Source organism: Macaca mulatta, chromosome 7 (assembly GCF_049350105.2).
Source record: "Macaca mulatta isolate MMU2019108-1 chromosome 7, T2T-MMU8v2.0, whole genome shotgun sequence".
Lineage (NCBI taxonomy): Eukaryota > Metazoa > Chordata > Mammalia > Primates > Cercopithecidae > Macaca > Macaca mulatta.
The window spans coordinates 91,535,923-91,557,583 of NC_133412.1; the positions used below are offsets into that span (position 1 = coordinate 91,535,923).

General features: G+C 44.2%; 1 protein-coding gene across 1 annotated transcript in view; it reads right to left on the reverse strand.

Annotated features, from left to right (window-relative positions):
- Nucleotides 1-4,379: 4,379 nt before the first annotated feature.
- CHSY1 (chondroitin sulfate synthase 1) overlaps nucleotides 4,380-21,661 on the reverse strand; it is a 74,742-nt gene continuing 57,460 nt past the window's right edge. The window contains exon 3 of the mRNA XM_001084554.5: nucleotides 4,380-7,755. Within this exon, the coding sequence (XP_001084554.4) occupies nucleotides 6,163-7,755 (1,593 nt within the window). The 3' untranslated portion in view covers nucleotides 4,380-6,162. The remainder of the gene's footprint in view (nucleotides 7,756-21,661) is intronic.

The following is a 21,661-nucleotide window of genomic DNA, read 5'->3' on the forward strand; positions in this document are numbered from 1 at the left end:
TGGCCCCCTACATCAAATGGTACCTACCGCAGAACTTGACGGGAACTCGCCAGAGTGGGAACCGGGTGGTACAGAGCAAGGGCCTGGTCTTTCCTTTCCCTTCTCTACTTCCCTATATGGATATCCTCTGCTGCAGTTACATTGTTATTTACCATGGAAGAAATAGAATCCATTCAAAAATCTAAACTGCAGGCCGCGCGCTTGCTCATGCCTGTAATCCCATCACTTTGGGAGGCAGAGGCAGATCCATCACTTGAGGCCAGGAGTTCAAGACCAGCCCGGCCAACATAGTGAAACCTCGTGTCTACCCCGTAGAGGGTTTCAACATAGTGAAGCCCCGTCTCATTTTCATAAAAATATGAAAAATTAACCTGGGATGGTGGCACATGCCTGTGGTCCCAGCTTGGGAGGTCCCAGCTTGGGAGGCTGAGGCACAAGAATCACCTGAACTTGGGAGGTGGAGGTTGCAGTGAGCTGAGATTGTGCCACTGCACTCCAGCCTGGGCCACAGAGGGAGACTCTAGAAAAAACAAAAAAACAAAACAAAACAAAAAACAACATATATATATACACACACACACACACATATATATGTGTCTATACTTTTAGAAATGATTTGTTTCTAGCTTCAGACCTCGGGGTGTGCCCAGGGCTTTTGAAGCTATAAATGAAATTCCCCTTTCTGAGCTTTTGCCTAAAACTCAACCCAAACTTAATTCAAACACAGAGGTGGCTCTGAGGCTTGGCTAGAAGCATTTCTTTTCTCCAGTAGGGTCACATGTAGAGCAGCGAGCGAGGCATGTGGAGGGCTGTGGCATGAGCCAAGGGGATGAGTCGTGGCAAGTTGGCAAGGGGAAGGGGGCAGCGGCAGCCCCGGAGCATCGCCGACTTAATTGTGATGGAGAATTCATTACAGATAAGCCAGCTTCATTTAAGCATTTTCCAGAGCTTGCCCAACCACTTTGCTATTAAGTGATTTGATCAATTTCTTATTATATTTTCTCATTAAAAAGCAGTCAGGCATAACCGACTACTCTTACAGTTTTAAAAGAAATGTAGCTAGAATGTTCTTTAAAGGACATTTCATTTTTGTCTGTATTAGTAAGAAATGAAGACCCTCATAACTGAAATACCATGAATGGTAAATTAAATGTATTAAGAAATATCTGACAAAAGACATTTAAGTGTTTTGACTGCACTGATGACAAGCCATCCCCTAATCTGTTTGACGCGATGGTTTCCGGTGAAGATCTACACCCCCTCTCTCACCCCTACACCCCTGCAGAAAACCAAACCGAACTCTGAAGCATCTGCTTTCTACTGGAAGCCATTCAAAATGAGTTACTGTGATTTGATCCATTGCATTGTAATCTTTACATTTTCATTGCATTTATAACAAGTTAGACTAAGCAGATTTGGTGCAAGCGTTTTCATTTCAAGCAGAACAGAAGGGGCCATCTTTCAAGGGTTTAGCAAGCACAGCGGGACCCACTGCGGCAGGTAGCAGCTCTGTGCAGCCACTTGAGCTGACAGACCACCCCCGCTCCAGCTGAAGCACATAAGCTCCTTTGCAGCAGAGATTACAGCAAGTTATATAGCAGTAATGCAGCCTAATACCCCAGGGCAGGCGTCTGTGCAGGCACAGCGAGGGCTGGCCCTTGGCTTCCTCTGTGATGGAGGGCACAAGAGGAAACCTTGCCACCCGGGGCCTGGGCAGGAGCCCCTCAGTGCAGTAGGTAGGTGTGTCACCTTCCTGGAGGATGGGTCTTGAGAAACGAGACCCTAAACAGCTGAGAGAGTGCCTCTGAAAGCTACTGGTTCCCATAACCTAAGTGTTGTCCTTACGAGATGGACTGTGGTGCTGGTAACTCACTAGCATGTACATTTGACTTGGTGAACACACTGAGTAGTGAATGGAGGTGGCTGCAGGAACGCCCAGACCTCTAGGTGATCCTTCAAGGGCATGGCAAGGAGGCAAATATGATGATCATTTTGCTTAGGTCAACTGCTATGTAGATGGCCGGTGAGCGCTCTGAGCCTGCTGGTGTGGGGGGAAAGAAACCCATGTCCACTTCTGGGCTCAGTCAGGGCCTAGGCTTTGATGCCTTTGTGAAATAGCAGGAAGGGGCTCAGACAGACTTTGCCTATAGGCCTCAATAACTTATCAGCAGGCCACAAAGGTGTGTTTGGGACGGGGGCGGGAATGAGATGAGACATCAAGGGTCAGAGTTCCTTCCATTATCTGAACTATTGAAGGGCCCAAGCTGCGAGTTCACAAACGCCCTCCCTGGCCCTCCCATCCCGGAGTGGAGGGAATGCGCCGCCTTCGCTCCCGAGGCCTTCCTGCTTTTGCAGCCAAGAGGGACTGTCTCAAGACCTTGCGACACATGACCTCGCCTCCACAGAAGACCATGGGATGCTAGGCCCACATCCATGCTCTGGTCTCATCCCAGCCTAGAACAGCAGTGCAGGGAAGGTGACCTGCCTTCTGGAAGCAAGCTGCAGATTCCCCTGGTCTGCCAGTGCTGTCTGCCCCATAAGGCTCTCCTGGTCCCACTCCAGGCAGGGCCCCTGGCATCCAACCACAAGGCCAGGATCCCACTGGCAACCCCTCCCCACGCACCATGACATGGGTCATGAAGCCATGTCCATCTTCTGCCCTGAGGCTCCCCATGCCCAAGAGAGAAGGAATTCCCTTTCATTTGTGTGCAAAGTTCAAAAATGTTGTCTATGCATCTATACATATACTTCTGCCTTCCTGGCCAGGACAAACTTGGTGGCTCTTTGTGGGAAGGCCTGAGTTGGCGCTGGGAGAAAGGAGCGAGGTTCTTCATGCTTTTTTGATTGTGCCCTTCTCCCCTTCTTCGGCCATACTTACACACTACAATTTTAAAATACTGTTCACAGGAGTCGACAGGAAGCAACAGTGAAAGGGTAAAGTAGGAAGCTTCCTGAGTTTCAGGGGGTAGGGATTATTTCCAGGCCCACTAGGGGCCGCAGGTCTCAGCCTGTGCAATGGCATGAGGGCTCACTGCGGAGGACAGGAGGGCATGCCTTTGGCAGGAGGCACACGTGGAGAGGGCACTGAGAGAGTAGGGCAGTGTGGTTCCCAACATGCCAGCGGACTGGCAGGAACAAGAGCCCCAGGCCTCCTTGAGGGGCTCTAGTGAGGGAGACACTGCCACATGGTCATAGGAGGTCCAGCTGTTGTCATATCCCACAGAAGGGTCCAGGGTGGCAGCAGAGTGGACAGTGGGGTGTTTCAGCTGCGTCCTGGGGAGTCAGGTTGTCCAGATGGAGGGAAGTGTGCGCCAGGGCCACAGACAAGGAGGCCCCACAGTCATAGGGCCCAGTGGCTGGAGGAGGTGCCCTGTAGAATGGGGGATGAGAGATGCAGGGACAGTAGCCAGGCTAAGGAGGACCCAGGTGCCAGTGGAACTGTTGAGTTTACCCTCTGGGCAAAAGAGCACCAGGTGACCGAGAGGCGAGTGGAACCTGGAGGCCAGCATGCAGAGTGCAGGCACACCACTGCCAGGATGGGGAGCCAGGGGAGGGGTCCCACCGCGTTTCTGGAAACCGAGCCTGGAAAGGAGGCAGTGCTTCCATGAACACCAACACCGCCATCGGGAAGAGGGACAGACCTGATCAGGAGTGGGAGCAGGGAAGGAAATGGCAGGTTTAACCAAGGGTCACCGAAATGCTGGATGAACACTCAAACGTGTCACTCAACCACATCCCCAAATCCCCCCCGTCTGTTACTATGGTAAATAGGAAAGAATTTATAATACTTTGTCATTAAGGTGCATTATTACGCTCTTCCTTACCGAAGAATAAAAATGTCTCTGCTTTTTCTCCAAGAAAAAACTAAACACTCCCACAGAGTAAATGGCAATTAGGCTGAATTACGGCAATTCTTTCTGTGAGTGCAATGTCATTATGCTGGGACTTAACTGTCATTACACTGTAAATATACCTGTCCTGGGGGCAATGCTTGTCCACACCAGCTTGCTACCTTGGCATCAAACATCTCACTTCTTTTGATTCTTGGGTTATACTGCAACTGTGCTGATTTATCCTCTAGCTAGATTGATCCCGGAACCCCGAATTGTGCCGCAGCACCACGCGGGGCACTTGTTAAAATGCAGATTCTGTGGGGCCTAGGAGGGGACATTTCTATCAAGGAGCCAGATGGGGCCTGGGCCTGGTTTGAAGACCTTTGTTTTGGAGAACATAGAGTCAGCGAGTTGATGAGGAACAAACAAAGGACGAGCTCATTCGAGGAAAAAACAGAAGGAAGCACTTGAATCTGGGTTTCGTTTCACTCCCAAACTGCAGTCCACATAAGTATTTCCCTCAAATAACTTGAAAAACTTTATGAATCGTGTTTAAGTTTTTTACTCTCCAAATGTAATACAATTCTTCAGCTAAAACAGGAATAATGAGACAAAATGGTTCTGAAAAGTACAATAGAAAAATATTGTTCACTGGTTTATTTTTCCAAATGAGCATCAGGCTATTTACAAATACGCAGATCTCCAATGATGTGTATTGAAATGGCAAGTCTATCACTGTTTGAAATCTAAATGAAAAAAAAAATTTATTAAGGCACATTTGATCTGAGAGTTTAAAAAACTAACTTTCTGGTATAATGACAGATTGATTTCACTTTTGTCCCAAAAACACATAAGCACCAAAATTGTCAAAGAACACTTAATATTTAGTAAAACAGTAAGGAATATAAAAATTAAGGAGAGGAAAAATCGTTTCCAAAAGGAAATCTTTGGAGATCGGTTTACTGCAAATAAAAGACTAAACACACTCCTGATACACATAAATAATACTAACAGGTACTTAAGAAATGGCAGAGCTCTGAACAACAGATATTAAATAAATTAAAGGTATTTCAGATATAAAGGATCAAACAAAACAGTAATGAAAGAATGAAAACCATCTCCACCCACATAACACAGACAGGATGAAAGGAACAAAACCAAATACGTTTTTCCCCAATGTTTTCATTAGGGGGTATGTGTGTGTGTTTCAGTTTGTGTACATCATCAGATTTATTGTAATAATTCATCTTTGTCATTTTAAACATTAATATTATACCCTTTAAAGAGAAGGGTCAAGAAGAGAAAATGCCAAATCCTTCTTGAAATTTCATGCCAGGTCCATTTAGGCCAAATGAACTACCACGAGAACGGCCACATATCTCACTGTGCTTTCTTTATGCCCCTTGTTTTAAAACCTACGTGGCCAGCTGGGCGTGGTGGCTCACCCCTAGCACTGTGGGAGGCCCAGGTGGGTGGACTGCCAGAGGTCAGGAGTTCGTGACCAGTATGGCTAACATGGTGAAACCCCATGTCTACTGAAAATACAAAAAAGTTAGCCGGGCGTGGTGGTATGTGCCTGTAATCCCAGCTACTCGGGAGGCAGAGGCAGAGGAATTGCTTGAACCAGGGAGGTGGAGGTTAAAGTGAGCCGAGATTGTGCCACTGCACTCCAGCCTGGGAGACAGACCGAGACTCTGTCTCAAAAAAATAAAAATAAAAAATAAAATAAAACAACCAACCAACCAAACAAAAACCCAAAAACCTACATGGCCATGCTGAGCAGAGTACCATTGAGGGGAAATGATCAACTCTGGAAAGCTCTCCCGAAGACAATGATGAAACAGCTATTATCACATTTCCTTATCTTACAACTGGAACATGAAATGGCTTTAAAACAATTGTAAAAAAAAAAACCAAAAAACAAAAAACAAAAGGTAGAATCTGTGGAATGTTAACAATCACAACAGAACATTTACCAGAGTTACAGTGTTTTGTTACAATAATACTTTGCAGGAATGTTCACGTTTTCTGCCATAGGACTGGCGAAAGGGTCTCAAAAGAAAACATTTCTTTAAAAAAGTTTTGTTCACCAGGTACATTTCAAGTCAGAGTTAAGCAGGTCTGCTACATAATGTTCAGCAAGAAGATGTGTTCAAAGGCAAACATTGATCACATTCTTGTTCAGAAAGCTCAATCTTAAAGGAGTCCTATGTAAGAAAACCACTTGTAAAATATATCCTTGTATACGGACTTCAAAAACTGATCATACAAAAAATTTTTGAAAAATAAATTAGATAATTAAAAATGTCTTTTCCAGCAATGCTGGACATTAGGCTGTCCTCACTGAGCCATTATTATTGCTGCTTTTACTGTAACTTGGATCATTTTTTTCTAGCCACATCTCAGCCAGCTGCTGTGTGGACCCATAGGTCGATGCTTTGGACCCCAAGCACATTTTGTACTGTTTGGGGTCAAGATTGGGATCACAAAAGACAGGATGGTGGACGTGGACTACTCCTACTTCTTGGCTCCTAAACGTCTTCAAACCTGCCTGGACAACCTTGTTGAAAAGGTCCACATCCTCCAGCCCCCAGCCTTGGATGGAAACATCAAAGCCGCCCGCTCGGACAAGATCTCCCTTATAAATACACGTGATGCCAAACCCATAGTTTCTCCAGAAGCCAGTTTTCTGAGTAAAGGCAAAATGGTTGTCACTGGGAACTTTCCCACTATAAACAATCTTTGGGTCATACTGGCTGAAGATGATTGGAAAATATATTTGTTGGCCCAGAACTGTATTTGCTCGACATCGCTGAAGGAATTCTGTAGTAAATACGAGGTCGACGTCGCAGAAGAAGAGCAAAGATTCATTGCTAAACTGGGAAGATCCTACCTCCAGGGCCAGGGCTCTTGAAAACTCTCCAGACACAGGCAAAATCTGCATGTCGGCTTTAGGATACTTAATGCGGTAATCTCTCATCAGTTCAACTTGTTTGGCCTTGTCAGGGTTGGAGTCAGAATTGAAAAGCAGAACCACGAGCTTGACGTTCTGATTGGGGATAAGACACGTCTTCTCAAAGTTTCCCATAAATCTCACAAACATGTCGAAACGCCCAGACAAAGGAATCAGTATGTTTATCTTTTTATCTTTGGGTTCTTTGTGCTCATTCTTCGACCCAGGGAGCTGAAAGGGGACAAGCTTCTTCAGGGAGTTTGAGAGAAAGGACAAGGATCCAGATTCCTGATTGATTCTCTTGGCCAACTCCTGTGCATCCAGCTCCTCATGCTCCACAAACTGGATCTTGCTGAAAGTCTGCTGTAAATACGCATGCCTTCTCACAGGGACTGTCATTTTCTTCCCTTTGTGCTTTTTGTACAGAAGCAGCAGGTCCAGGATGTACTCAGCCCCGTACATGGGGTTCACCCGGCGGTAGCCGTACTGGATCTCCTTGAAGTCAATGATGCGCCCTCTGGTCTTGGCGTTGGCATTGATCATCTCCATGACCTGCATGACAATGTCGTCCAAGGCTTCCCTCTGAGCGGAATCCATTCCTCTTCGAGGGGGCTGGCCGTCAACTGCCGAATACAAGTATTTTCCAGTCAGAAACTCCCATTCCAGAATCTCCTCTCGCTGGCGGGGCTGAAACCTCATGAAGGAGGGCGGGATTCCCAGCTGGAGGTCCTCTTTATGAATTTCTGTGTTGCTGTATTTGCTCATCAGCACAATCTCGCGGTGCAGCTGTATTGTGCGATGGCGGAGCTCGGCGATCTTGCGGCTGAGCATGTAGCTGTGGAGCCTGTACTGGTAGGGTGGGTTTTTGTTGGGGTGTAATGTGATAGCTTGGTGAATTTTACTGTTATGGAGATCTCTAATGTACCCCTTTTTGTTCTGTTCATAATTCTCATAAAAAAGCTGCTGCATCTGTTACGGGAAAAAAAGAGATCACAAATTTAGTATTCTATGATTGAGTGCCAGCACATGCTAAAGAAAACGCAAATATTAGAAATGTTTCTGAATGGACCACAGCACACAAAAGGCCCTAGATAAGGCCCAGTCAACAGCAGCCCAATGTGGTTAGAAGAATTCATACATAGAAACTGCTTAAGAAAATAAGGGTTAATAGCCAAAGTTGGCCAATATAATTTTACAGGCAAACAGAGTGATGAAAAAGTTGTCCCATAATGAAAAGGTATAAAATTGAGATCACGGTGCCACCACATGAGCATGCCTGAAAGATAATGCCACCCCCGTCCCACTATGCCTGTGAAAGGGGCCCACAGAGTCATGCGTCCCTGGCTGAAGACCTGAACAGCAGACTCTGCGGCTTCTATCTATGGGAATAAACTTCCTCCTGAGAGCCAGAAGAACTCCAGGCAAACAACCTGAGTGAACGGTTACCCTTCTTCCGGGGAGCTAAGGGAAAGGAAAGCCCATCAGGGCAGGAGGAGGCCTGGCCCTGCAAGGACGCTGTCAGGATGAAACAAGGCTCTGTGAAGTCTCTGGAAGGAAGCACTGAAAACCCTCTTCACGCTACTGGCCTCCCTGTGTACGAGGAAGGTGCCCCTCTCCCAGGGCTTCTGTGGAGGCAGGAGCGGGCCTGCTTGCTCAGCATGGGGTCTCTGGCACAAGCACAGAGCTTGGAGCCTGGGGGCTCAGAAAATGCTGGCAAATGGGAAACAGGCAGGATGCACAGGGCTCACTATTCCACCAACTCTGCCTCCGCCCCGTGGCGCAGGTTTTGGGACACCATAAGCTTATGGGCCATCAGCCAAAATGGGTTCCCTCAAGTTAGGAAGGGAATGTGCCTGATGCCTCAGTACATCTGAGCAAGGAGATGAACGTTTTTACAAAGCCTGTTGGAAGGTAGAATAATAGTTTGCAAAAAATGTTCAGTGAAAGCATTTGATGTTGGTATCCGGTAAATTAGTCCTGTTTCAAGTTCATGGTGGTTTTTTGTTCATACTGTTAAACACTAACTCTTGATAAGGGATGATGCGGATTCTGGCGGACTGGTTTATTTGCCTTCCTGAGCCACTGCAACTACCATAATAGTAGAGAAATATAAATTGGCACTTTAATACCTTATTTCTTTTTCTCATAAAGTAAAAAGAAAACAGGGAGCCGGCATGCCTGCCAGGCCCCACACAGAGCTGGGGTCCGAGGAGTGCTGACCTTTACCTCCTGGACACCTGTGAGTCTGGTCTTAGAGCAAGAATTAGAGCAGAATTACAGGTTCTCCAAAGTGCCGCCGCTGTTTCCAACTTTCCTTCCCACACTGCTTATGCTTCCCACATGGGAGGTGCACACATGGACTTACCACTGAAATCCCTGCCACACTGTACAATTAATTAGAAAAGGTGGTCAGGTTTTCTACAGGGGTGGGAAGCAGGGCCTCCCTAGGATAGGAGGAGAAACTCCAACTCTGACTCCCATGCAGCACACAGGGCACACTTTATATGGAATTTTACATGCCTCTTCTGCTACCTACTCTCAACTTTACTATCAACTACAGGAAAGCAAATCTCAAACTCTTGTTTTAAGTAAACTGAAGCAAAGGAATAACCTGGGGCTTGCTGAGAGAAGGCAGTAAGCAACTGGCGCCAGAATTCCTTCAAGTCCTGGATGGGCGGGCCAGATACAAACAACATGAAGATATAGGCCCTGCCACTAGGCTTGGATTAACCACGTTAACTTATTTTTTTTTACTTTGCTTCTTCTGTGGGTCACAACAAAAGAAGCCTTATCAACTTCCTGCCCAAAGCATCCTTACTGTTCACTTTCCAGCTGGGCTGATTCTTGGGTACAAACAGCAGGGGTATAAGGTGGCAAATGTAGTATGAGGACTCAAAGAGAAGAAAGGTTTAGAAAGATTTGTTGCAGGCTCTAAAACCTTGAAGCAGCTATTGGTACCTTGTTCAGGGACTGCCACAGGCCTGCACCACTGCAAGCCCAGGTCCAGAAGTCTTTTCTGGATACCATAGATACCTAGAGTCTGCCAACAAAAACATCAACCAAAAAGCTGGATCGTTACAGCAAAGACACTAGTTTTAAAAACCTCAGCTACACAGCTTCTGGTCAGCTTCTCAATGCTTCACTCTTAAATGAGAATCAACAGTCAAGGATCATCAGGCAGCTGAAAAAGGGTTCCAAATGGGAATGATGGAAACAAAACAAAAGCAAAAAACCTTGGTGGAACAGAAACAACGCAGTGAACAGAAGAAAAACTCAAAAACAACAACGAAAAGCTACAATATAGTCAAAGGGAAGATAGTGCATCCATGCAACCAAAACAGAAAACTATAAACATGAAAAAGCAGAGGAAAAAACCCTCGAAACCAAACACAAAACAGTGAAACAAAGGAGTAGAGTTTGAAGATAAAATTGAAGAAATCCCTAGAAGATCATTACAACAGGAGAGAAAAGTAATCATTCTAGGAACAAAAAGCACATAGGAGGGAAAACAACAATATAAAAAATGGATCCAGAATTAAGGGAGTCAGGTGCCTGGGTTAAACTCTAGGTATCCAGTATAAAAAGTACAGTATAAAAGTATCCAGTATAAAAACTACAGGATAAAGCAATCTAAAAAGTTCCAAAGAGGAGGAAAAAGGGCATATACAAATAATCAGAAATGGAAATGGCACCGGACACAGATAACACCACCGGAAGCTGAAGAACAACAATGCCTTCAAAAGTGGGAGGAGTGGAAAATTATTCTCAGTGTAGAATTCTCTTCCCAAACTATCCATCAAGTGAGTAGAGGGAAAGATGTTCAGATACTCAGGACTCAATTTTACCTTGCATTCATTCCTTCCCAGGAAGTTATTAAAGGATGTGTTCCTCTAAAGCGAGGAAAGAAACCTGTAAAGAAGACGACAGGATCCAGGAAACAAGATGCATGGGCCAGAATGACCGTGCAAGGAGGTACCACACGGACAGCCCTGCGGCAGCTGCAGGAACATATGCAACCAGGGAAGGGCATGGGTGCTCACTGCCTCCATCTCCAGAGTCCAATTCAGTGCTTGATACATCGAGTTCATAACAAGTGAGGTCTTTAAGCAGAGCAAGTATGGAGAGATTGCTGAATGACATCAATACAGAAGGAAACAGCCGATGAGGACAGACACGGTATCTTATACATGGTAAAAAGCATACAAGGACAAGGCTGGGCTCCTCTGACCAGGATGTGTTTTAAAATGCAAAAATCAGTAGCATATTTAAAGAGAACATATATACTACTCTGGAGAGATGATGTAGTGGTCACCTGTTTTTACTCCCTAGACCAAATACGACTGCACACTTTATTCCTGGCTGTCCACACCCCACACAGGGAGGGCCGGTCCCCATGGGAGGCCTCTACATGACTGATTACTTCTCACAGACCCACTAGGACACCACATCCCCACACATTTTCAGGAATCCATTTCTCAAAATGTTTTAGAAGCTGCCTATGGTCGTTACTTTCACAGAGTGTGTGTGCTAAGGGGGTAAACATGGAGAAAAGTATTGACTAACAGGCTGGTAGAAGCTGTAAAACAGACTGAGGGTTTTAAACGACAGTGAAAGGTGCTGTAAGTACCTTCTGGCTAAACTCTAAAAGTTTGAAATAAATGTGTTATATATATCTTTTTTTTTTTGAGACAGGGTCTCCTTCTGTCACCCAGGCTGGAGTACAGTGGTGTGATCTCAGCTCACTGCAACCTCCACCTCCCAGGGAGCTGGAACTACAGGCATGCACCACCACATACAGCTAATTTTTGTATTTTTTTGTAGAGACGGGGTTTCACCAGGTTGCCCAGGCTGGTCTTGAACTCCTGGGTTCAAGCAATCTGCTTGCCTCGGCCTCCCAAAGTCCTGGGATTACAGACGTGAGCCACCAAGCCGGACCATTTTCTTTTTTTAATGAAGAAATCTGTTATAAGATTAAAAGGTGTGTGTGAGTGGTGCGCATGCACATATGCTTGGAGGAGGGAGCACCTGAGACAAAGTGAACATAAAATAAAGCCAAGTCTATGCCCAGACTGCCTGGTGGCCCCTGCTCTGTCCCAGAGGATTTACTTTCATTAATTTATTACATTTATTAATGTTGCTACGATACATAAACAATTCAGACAAAGAAGTTCCTACCTGACAGACTGGGTAGAACACATACCTGTAATGATCTTTAAAAAAAATCTAAACTGACGTCAAGGAAATAGCTCACATTCTAAAAGAGGTTGATGCAGGTTTAAGCAACAGGTGAGCAGACACTCTGTCACAGCTAAGGACAAACACCTCCACCTTAACCAAGACCTGCCCAAATGGGCTTCGGATGGTGCCCTTCAGCCAATTTCTGTACAAAGCCTTGTAAATGGCTTTGGTGTAGAGGTAGGGAAACATTTTCTTGTTACCCTCAGTGTGTGGAATGGGAGAGGGAGAGGCAGAAATCAAATATGCTGTCTTTAGAGCTCTTTAAGAACAGGAAATGTGAAGTATAATTCAAAGCAAAAATGTCAATGAGATATTAAAGCCAGGTTAGGAAAGAAATCCATACATCATCTGTGATTTCTGAATGGAGCAGGAAGGAAAACCTAGAGAAGCTCGGATCCACCCCACCAGGCTCCAGGGCCATGGGGCCTCCAGGCCAGGCCTTGCTCTGAGTGTGAACGCCCCCCATGAAGCACCCTCTATCACCCTTCCCATCCTTCCCAGGTGCCCCTCCCATGTGACCACATCAAGAGATCTCAGTGCTTCTGGATGGAATCTTTGCCTCTGTGGCACTGCGGCCATCTGTATTGAACTTTGGAATACCCTGCAAGGTTCTCCTTGAAATATCTTGGTTTTTTTTTTTTTTTTAAAAACCTCACCAAGTTTCCAGTTTCTCTGCTGTGATTTGGGTTTTCCCTACTTCCTACCTTTTATTTTTCTTTGAGGATGCCTATTTAAGAGGCATGCTATAGGTGAGATGAAACTGAATCATTTTGCTCTTAGGCACATCAGTGAGAAATGGTGGTCATTAAGCGTTTAACACCTACATCTCTAACCATCTTCCCGCTTTCCCTCATATTATGGGTTTTCCCTCATATTATGGGCTACGTCACTGCTCACCACTGGAATGCTATTAAGAAAGAAAGATGCAGGTAACATTTAATTACTGAGCTCCAGGCAATTTCCTGCATTCAACAGGAAATTGTTGAAATCCCTGACCCTTAAGTAGTATGGTCAGGTCAGGCATGGTGGCTCACGCCTGTAATCCCAGCAATTCGGGAGGCTGAGGCGGGTGTATTATTTGAGAGCTCAGGAGTTCCACACCAGTCTGGGCAACATGGTGAAACCCTGTCTCTGCCAAAAAAAAAAAAAAAAAATTAGCCAGGGGTGGTGGCACATGCCTGTGGTCTCAGCTACTTGGGAGGCTGAGGTGGGGGAATCACTTGAGTCTGGGAGGCGGAGGTTGCAACGAGCCGAGATCGTGCCACTGCACTGCAGCCTGGGTGACAAAGTGAGACCCTGTCTCAAAAAAATAAATAAATAAAATGTATAGTCACATGACTAAATCGCAATTTTCTTGTAACAGAAATAAAGCTACTATTTCTCTGGAAGAAAGTTTGGAATATAACTATTTCAAGAATAAAGCTGTAAGACCTTGGACAAGCTACTTGAATCGGTCGAGTCTCAAGTTTTCTCATTTATAAAATGACTGGGCTGGGCAGGGTGGCTCACGCCTATAACCTCAGCACTTTGTGGGGCTGAGGCGGGAGGACTGCTTGAGCCCAGGGATTCAAGATGAGTGTGGGCAAAATGGTGAAATCATGTCTCTACAAATAATTTAAAAATTAGCCAGACGTGGTGGCACATGCCTCTGGTCCCAGTTACTCAGGAGGCTGAGCAGGGAGGATCACGAGCCTGGGAGGTTGAGGCTGCAGTGACCCATGATCGCACTACTGCACTCCAGCCTAGGTGACAGAGCAAGACCCTGTCTCAAACAACAACAACAACAACAACTAAAAAACCCCAAAAAAACCCCACAAAAAAGTGACTGCACTATACTAGAGGATCTATCAAGGTAAAGAATTCAAAGATCTTATGTGACCATGTCAGAACAAGCCACAAATCCTCAAAGCCCAGCTCTGACGTTCTTCTGCCCACTCACTCCTGATATGGCTGAAGCTGCAGCAATATCTTCATTGACTAAAACTATATTTGAAGCATTAAAGGATAATAACACATCCCTATTAACTGTTTCTATTCTGTGAAAATAAATCTCCAACTCTTCTATAAAATTAGTCAAGAATATGAGATTCTTAACAGTTCATTTTAGTAACTCCAGGAATAACAAATATGTAATGACATTTTTGTTATAAAGAATATTTTGGACTGGGCCAGTGGCTCATGCCTGTAATCCCAGCACTTTGGGAGGCTGAGGCAGGCGGATCACTTGAGGTCAGGAGTTTGAGACAAGCCTGGCCAATGTGGTGAAACACTGTTTCTACTAAAATTACAAAAATTAGCCAGGCGTGGTTGCATGTGCCTGTAATCCCAGCTACTCAGGAGGCTGAGGTGGGAGAATTGCTTGAATCTGGGAAGTGGAGGCTGCAGTGAGCCGAGATGGCACTACTGCACTCCAGCCTGGGCAACAGAGCAGGACTTTATCTCAAAAAACAAAACAAAACAAAACACCCCAGAATATTTGGAATAGAACCAAATTCAAAATTTAAGAGGATTTTATTATCATAAGGTATTTCAATAATCTATAATTTGGCACATCACTTAGAAGAATATTATAAAACAGAAAGAAGTACTGCAGAAGAAAACACAAGTCAATATAGACAGGTTAATTTAATAATCACTAGAGTATTCCTTGCTTAAAAAAAAACTCAGTAAAGAAACCTTCTTAAGATGCTTACAATAGCACTGATGACTTCATTCAATTTCCATTGTCCATGAAACAACCCTTAATCTTTGTTATAAAAAGTGCCTCCATATCCTTCAACTCCAGCAAAGCCATCTCCCTTCCTGTGAGATGTTTCAGGGCCCTGCGTCATTCTCCAGTAAATCTGAGAGGGGCTAATACCAAGGTCACGCTATTCCCAGGAACTTCTAGCCCAGCTGGGAATAACCATCAACTACCCATATCTAATCTTTGGTTAACAAATACCTTCCACAGTCTTCATTAGCAAATGTCCTTCTTGTTCTCTGCAAGGAGAGCCAACATTCTCATTAAGTCCTCACTCTTCCTGTTAACTGTTCACATGACTGTCCTTAAGCACATACACAGTTCAGCTTCAGCTACAGACCATCATTGCTGCAGAGCAGCAACTTCCCATTCGGACCTAGGCAGTGTTTCCATTCATTACAGAGAAGTGGTTTTCTTACCCTTTTGTCCCGAAAGTGGTTCAAAGAAAGTAACCGTTGTCTAAATGTCAAGAGACCGTAACTGCTGGTAGCCAGAGTCACAAGTTTTTAAACATTTAAATTACATTCTCATACGCTTCTAGGTAGGTTTTACAGGTCATTTACTGTCCCAAGCAGGATCTTTTGAAATGAAAGAGTGGGTCTGTTAATAATTAGGCCAAGACCACCAGCATAAACTGGGCCTGTCCCAGACTCTCAGGACATATGGTTACCCTACTGTCCCTACTAGGTCTTTCCTAATTAGTTTTGGGTAGGCTTTGCCAATTTTCATCTAATTAAGTTCAAGGATTAGGTTCTTAGTATTTTAAAGACTCCATTCAAAAAACTAAAATTGTCATGGAAATTAAGCTGAGACTTTAGTAGTTAAAAAAAGAGAGAATTATATGAATGAGTCCTGAATGGTTAGTGACTAATTCTGAAACCTAAACACCTTTTAGAGAAGCCTGACTCATTTCAAAATAATTGAGAATTAAGCTTAGTAAAGTAAAAACAAAAGCTGTTGATAGTAATTTAAGGCTTCTGCATAAGACTATAAGTAAAGTGATAAAACTGAAACAATAGATTTTGCAAGTGAACATTCCGTGGTCTAAATAATCAGCAGAGACTGTGGTAGGAGACCCTTATCTGCAGTCAGAAAACTATCTAAACTCCCATTTCCTCCCTTCACAAACATCTGATCTGGTGCAATCAGTTGAGTGCAACAGGCATCACCTTAACAAAAAAAGTGGCAAACGTGGCAGCATTATGCAGGATAAATACATGCAGAACTATCTTTAAATGGATAAAGCCCTGTGCACATGTGGCACTCAATATTTACCGAACACTCCTGTGAAAGGCGCTGTACCAGGCAGTGAAAGCCCACGTCACGTACAAAGACGAAACAAGTGTGAACACAAGATAGAGCAGGCGAGCGTGGCGTTAACAGTCCCAGCCCGGGCCTGCCACGAAGCAGCTAACAGGCTTCTCTCCAAAGGTGTTTCTAAAACCTGGCTCACCCAAGTACCAGTGCTCCTCTCAGCGCCCTCTCCACTCCAGTCAACATGGACCACACACCAACGTCACCCATGACCCAACATATCTCTATGTGAGAATGTGATGTAAGCTCTAGTCTAGGAGACTGCCAAAGCACAAACTAAATCAAAAATAAAATTAAATACAAACTTACAGGGACGAGGCAGATGTAAGCCAGAAGGGATGGAGCTCGGGGGGACCAGGACATGCCACACAGGCCTAGTGCAGCCAGATTTAAAGGGAAGCTAGAAATCCAGCTGTTCTGTGTCAAGTCTAACTGAAGTGCTGGCAACCAGTTCAAGTGAGAGAGAAAGGGAAAGGGACAGAGAAAAGGAAAAGAGAGAAAAAAGAAATATAAGCCAAAATATATCTGTGGGTCAAACATGACCTACAGATTCATTTCCTTTTAGGATATTTTTTCATCTACACCTGACTTTTTGTAGAATCTTATTCGACATAAAGATATTCAACGCTGTGTTAACGCATAGCATTTAATGAAGTAGTATCTTACTTAAAAAAAAAAAAAAAAAACCAACCACCACCACCACCTAAAAACTGAAGCAGCGCTGGGATAGTGGAGGCCTGGTGAGTGGGGACAGCACAGTGGCACTGTGGGCAGGGGGCAGGCCAGCGCAGGGAGCAAGGGCTCCTGTAGCTCGGCTCCACCACTTGAGTCCTCTAAAGTAGAGCAACTGCTCTAGAAGCCCCGGAGTGTCTAACCCAGCTTTGGGTCATGCATTACACTCAGAACTGTCAGTGTTTCTGTCGTTTACACGGTGTTGAGTGGGGTGGGGGTTAAATGCCACAGGTTTGGACCCTAGGTTTTGAGCACGACCCCTATGAGGCTGAAGACTCCACGTCTGCCATCTCCAGTTCATATGAAGTCTGAGGGGGGACTCTCACTTCACACCTACCTCACAAAGGCACCATTCTGAAAGTTTTCTTTCACAAAAGAGGGTAAGAAAAACACTAGAGAGGGGACTGAGGGAAGAAAAGGGAGTGAGTTTGTTTTTTGGGGGAAGGGTGGGTGGGGAAGGGAAGCTAGTAAAGCTTTAAATTCCATAGTGTCAAATTCCCAGGGAAGGAATACGGACAGTTTTCAAAGCATAGGCAACCAACAAAAGCAATCCCTCGGAGAAGAGATAGGCTTTTCAACCCTTGGGGCTGGAACAACTGGACGTCCAAATGCAGGAAGATGAAACGAGACACAGACTTTACCCTTCACAGGATCACAGGCCTAAATGCAAAAGGCAAAACTACAAAACTCCTAAAGAAAACAGAGGAGAAAATCTAGATGACCTTGGGTTTGGTGATGACTTTCTAGACACAACACCAAAGACACACTCCATGTAAGAATTGATAAACTGGACTTAATTAAAGTTAAAAATTTCTGCTCTGCAAAAGACACTGCCAAGAGAATGAGAAGACAAGTCACAGACTGAGAGAAAATATTCACAGACTTGTAAGACTTATCTAAAATATACAAAGAACTTCTAAACTCAAAAATACAAAAACAATCCAATTAAAAAGTAGCCAAAGGCTTTAACCACCACCTTGCCAAAGTTATACAGATGGCAAAAAAAGCATGTGAAAAGTCATCATATGTTATCAGGGAGATGCAAATTGAAACAACAATGAGATGCCACTATACACCTGTTAGAACGGCTGAGAGGACTGATGCGAAATGTTGGTGAAGACATGGAACAAGAGGAACTCTGACTCACTGCCGGTGAGAACGCAAAATGGTACAGGCACTTGGGAAGACAATTTGGCAGTTTCCTACAAAACTAAACATACTCTTAACAGGATCCAACAAGTGAGCTCCTTGGTATTTACCCAAAAGAGCTGAAAAGTTAGTGTCCACACAAAAATCTGCATATGGGTGTTTCCAGTACTTTTATTTATAATTGGCAAAACTCAGAATCAACCAAGATGTCCTTCAGTTGGTGAATGAATAAACTGTGGCACATTCAGATAATGGAATACTATTCAGCATTTTAAAAAAATAAGCTATCAAATCATGAAAAGATATGGAAGAAAGTTAAATGCACGTTACTAAAAGAAGCCAAACTGAAAAGGCTACATATTGTACAATTCCAACTATATAACACTATAAAACAAAACAAGGCAAAACTATGAAGAAAGTAAAAAGATGAGTGGCTGCCAGGGGTTGGGGGGAAGGAGGGATGAACATGCAGAGCACAGAGGATTTTTAGGACAGTATCTGTATGATACATATATGAGGGTATTTGTTATAAACTTGTTTAAACCCACAGAATGTTCAACACCAAGAGTGACTCCTATTGTAAACTGTGGAATTTGGGTGATAATATGTCACTATAGGTTCACTGATTGTAACAAAGGTACCACTCTGGTACAAGATGTCCGCATTGGGGGAGACTGTGCATGTGTAGGGGCAGGGGACACTTGGGAAATCTGCACATTCCACTCAATTTTGCTGTGAACCTAAAGCTTCTCCAAAAACTTAAATTTTTTTTTAAAGCAACCTATTAGGGAAAAAATGTCCTCAAATTATCTATGTTAAGTAGATTCTAGGGGCAAACTGGTAGTACTTTTTCTGTGGCTTCTTATTTATAATAAATTCATTCATTTTCCTTCATTTATCCATCTACTCACTGCTCTAAGCCAAAAAAAAAAAATTACGGAAATCCATAAAATACACTAAACTTCAGATCCTTTGTGGAAAAAGGTAGGTGGAAATAAAATGCAAGTAATTAATAATTCACAATGAGTAGGATCGTTTGTTCTTTAACACAGTATTCTAAACTAAAAAGCCCTATATAAAAAGAAGAGAGAAATATTTTTAAGCATCTACTATGAGATACCATACTTCTTTCTCTCAACACACTCATTTAATCCTCACAATTTTAAACTCCTTGAGAGCAAAACTCACTTTGTTCTAGGTACCAAGCACCAGTAATTGCCCTATAAGTACTTGCTGAATAAATGAATGAGTAGGTATTATCTCTCATTTACAGGTAAGGACAAAAATATTAATCACAGATAACAATGTAAGTGGCTCCTGTCAATACTTAAGAACATTACAACAGAAGAGAATAAACAAGAGCTAAGAGAACAACACTCTGCACAGGGCCTTTGCCTGCTCAGAAAAGACATTCCCATTCCCACCCCCACCTCCTATCCCTCAGATTCCCAAGCAGCCAGGAAGGTCTGGGCAGACCAGCGAAGGCAAGACAGCCAACCTCAACCCAACTCCCTCCACTCCCAAACAATATGGCAACAAGAGCTAAGACAAGGGGACTTTCAAATACAGAAGATCAGTATCTTCAGAAATAAGAGAGGAAAAGCATCCTTCAAAGAGGATCAACTAGAATTCTCAGACTTCAGAATTCAAAACGCCTCCCTAGTGGCTCCACAGAGGTTCCTTGAAGGCAGGTCTCACAGATTCTTTCCACACCCATAGCACACATCAGAGCCTGGCATTAATATATTTCCTTAATAAACATTTATCCAAAGGATAAGATGTAATAGCTGAGAGTAATCACTCTACATGTATTTCCAAAATAACCTACTTCCCTGCACAATCATTCAACTATCCTTTTAGCTAAACACTAGGCAACACGTTTAAACTTACAGCCCTTTAACCCTTCAGAGGCATCTGCTTTTAAAAAATGCTTATTACTGCTCCTCTCCCATTGAAGTGAAATAATTTATGTGATTTTATATAATAACATTAACAACTAACATCTCTCGGAAACTATACCAAGGACCTCCCTGTATGCACTGATATAATCCAACGAGGTAGCTCTGTTACTATCCACATTTTACTTTTGGGGATACTCCAGTTTGTGTGTTCAGCAACTTGCTCACACCCCACAGCCACTGCACACAGCAAAGCCCAGGCTGGCTCTCAGCTCTCTCTTGGGCTGGGTTCTTGACAAGACAACTAGAAATGCCTGCCCAGCAAGCAGGCAACAAACAAGGTGTCAAACAGGGATTAGAGCTTTGGAGAACCATGAAGCTGGGGAGACAGCAGCGAGGGCAGGGCTGCAGCATCACATCCTTGGGTCAGGGAAGGCCTCTCCAGCAGGGAAAACCTGAGGCAGACCAGACAGCAGTGAGGGGGCCAGGGAAGCTTTCCAGAGGGAACTAACCTTGGAGCAGACTGAAGAATACGCTGTGCTCCTTCAGAACATTCTTTTCTTCCTCTGGGCAAAGGGCCACACCCTGGAGCAAGGAGCAAGCATGACGGCTGAGCCACCAGCCTGACCAGCTGCCCGGGAGCAGGTGCACGCTCCTTCCTCTCCAGTTGCAGTCACACTGCATGCACGCACATGTGCGTATTTTAACGGCATCATCAGCAAGAAAGGTTTAAAAGCTGGAAATGACTATTCACAGTTTCTGACCAAGTATGTTTACTCCATGGAACCAAATTTGGGTCAGACAATGCATAAGAGCAAAGAGAAGAGTGGGAAAGTCCTCTATCTAATGTGCACGCAATACCAACACTCCTGGCACCAAGGAAGACAAACTGGGGATAGCACCATGCTCCACACCAGGAGGGTGGGTGTGCATCTTCATGATCCTTCCTTGCCTGACAAGACCTGCTCTCTTGGCCATGGAGACTACTCTGAGATCACTTCTGCTTGGTGAGCAGGTGGGGCGCTGAGTCCCAGCAACAGAGGGCACCAGCAAGGGTAGGGCCATCAGCGTGGATTTCCACACCTGCCTCTACCACCTCCTTCCTCCATGGGCTTAGGGGCAGTCAGATGCTCTGGCCTTTGCCAAGCACCAGGGCAAAGTGGGATCCAAAGGCCACCAGCATCTTTTAAAAGTGAAAGTGACTCAAAAGCATCAAGTAACTTTCTCTGTGCCCTCTTCATGTAGCTATGGAGCACCTTCAGCAGGAAAGCCATCACTACTAGTGATAGTAGAGTTAAGTAATCTAAGAATGGGTAACTTTTGTTTTATTATTAACATTAACACATAGACCACCAAGTGCTACAAACTGAAAGAAAAGAAAAATTTCATTGGAGGTAAACCTGTTTCAACTAATTAAATGTTTCTACTCCTGTTTCTTTCTTAGCCTATTCATGTGTACATGTGTACGCACACATTTTACACGGGTACCTCAACTGAGAAACATTTCAGTAGGCTAGGCAACATTTTACAGTATTTCAAAATGATACTTCACGATTGCATTTTCAATTGTAATTTCTAAACTAAGTTTAGATCAGAATTATGTAGCCACAACAGCTATCCAGCCATTAATTTTCCCCTTATATTCCTTGTTCTCTATTTGGTATTTTGCACCATTAAATACAGCTACATAATAATCAGGTGCTGAATGGAAAAGGATGGGACAGCTGCTTCTAAATAGTACAGTGGTCTTCACTCACTCACAACCAGAGCTTCCTACTCCTCCTAGAACAGATCTGCCGTA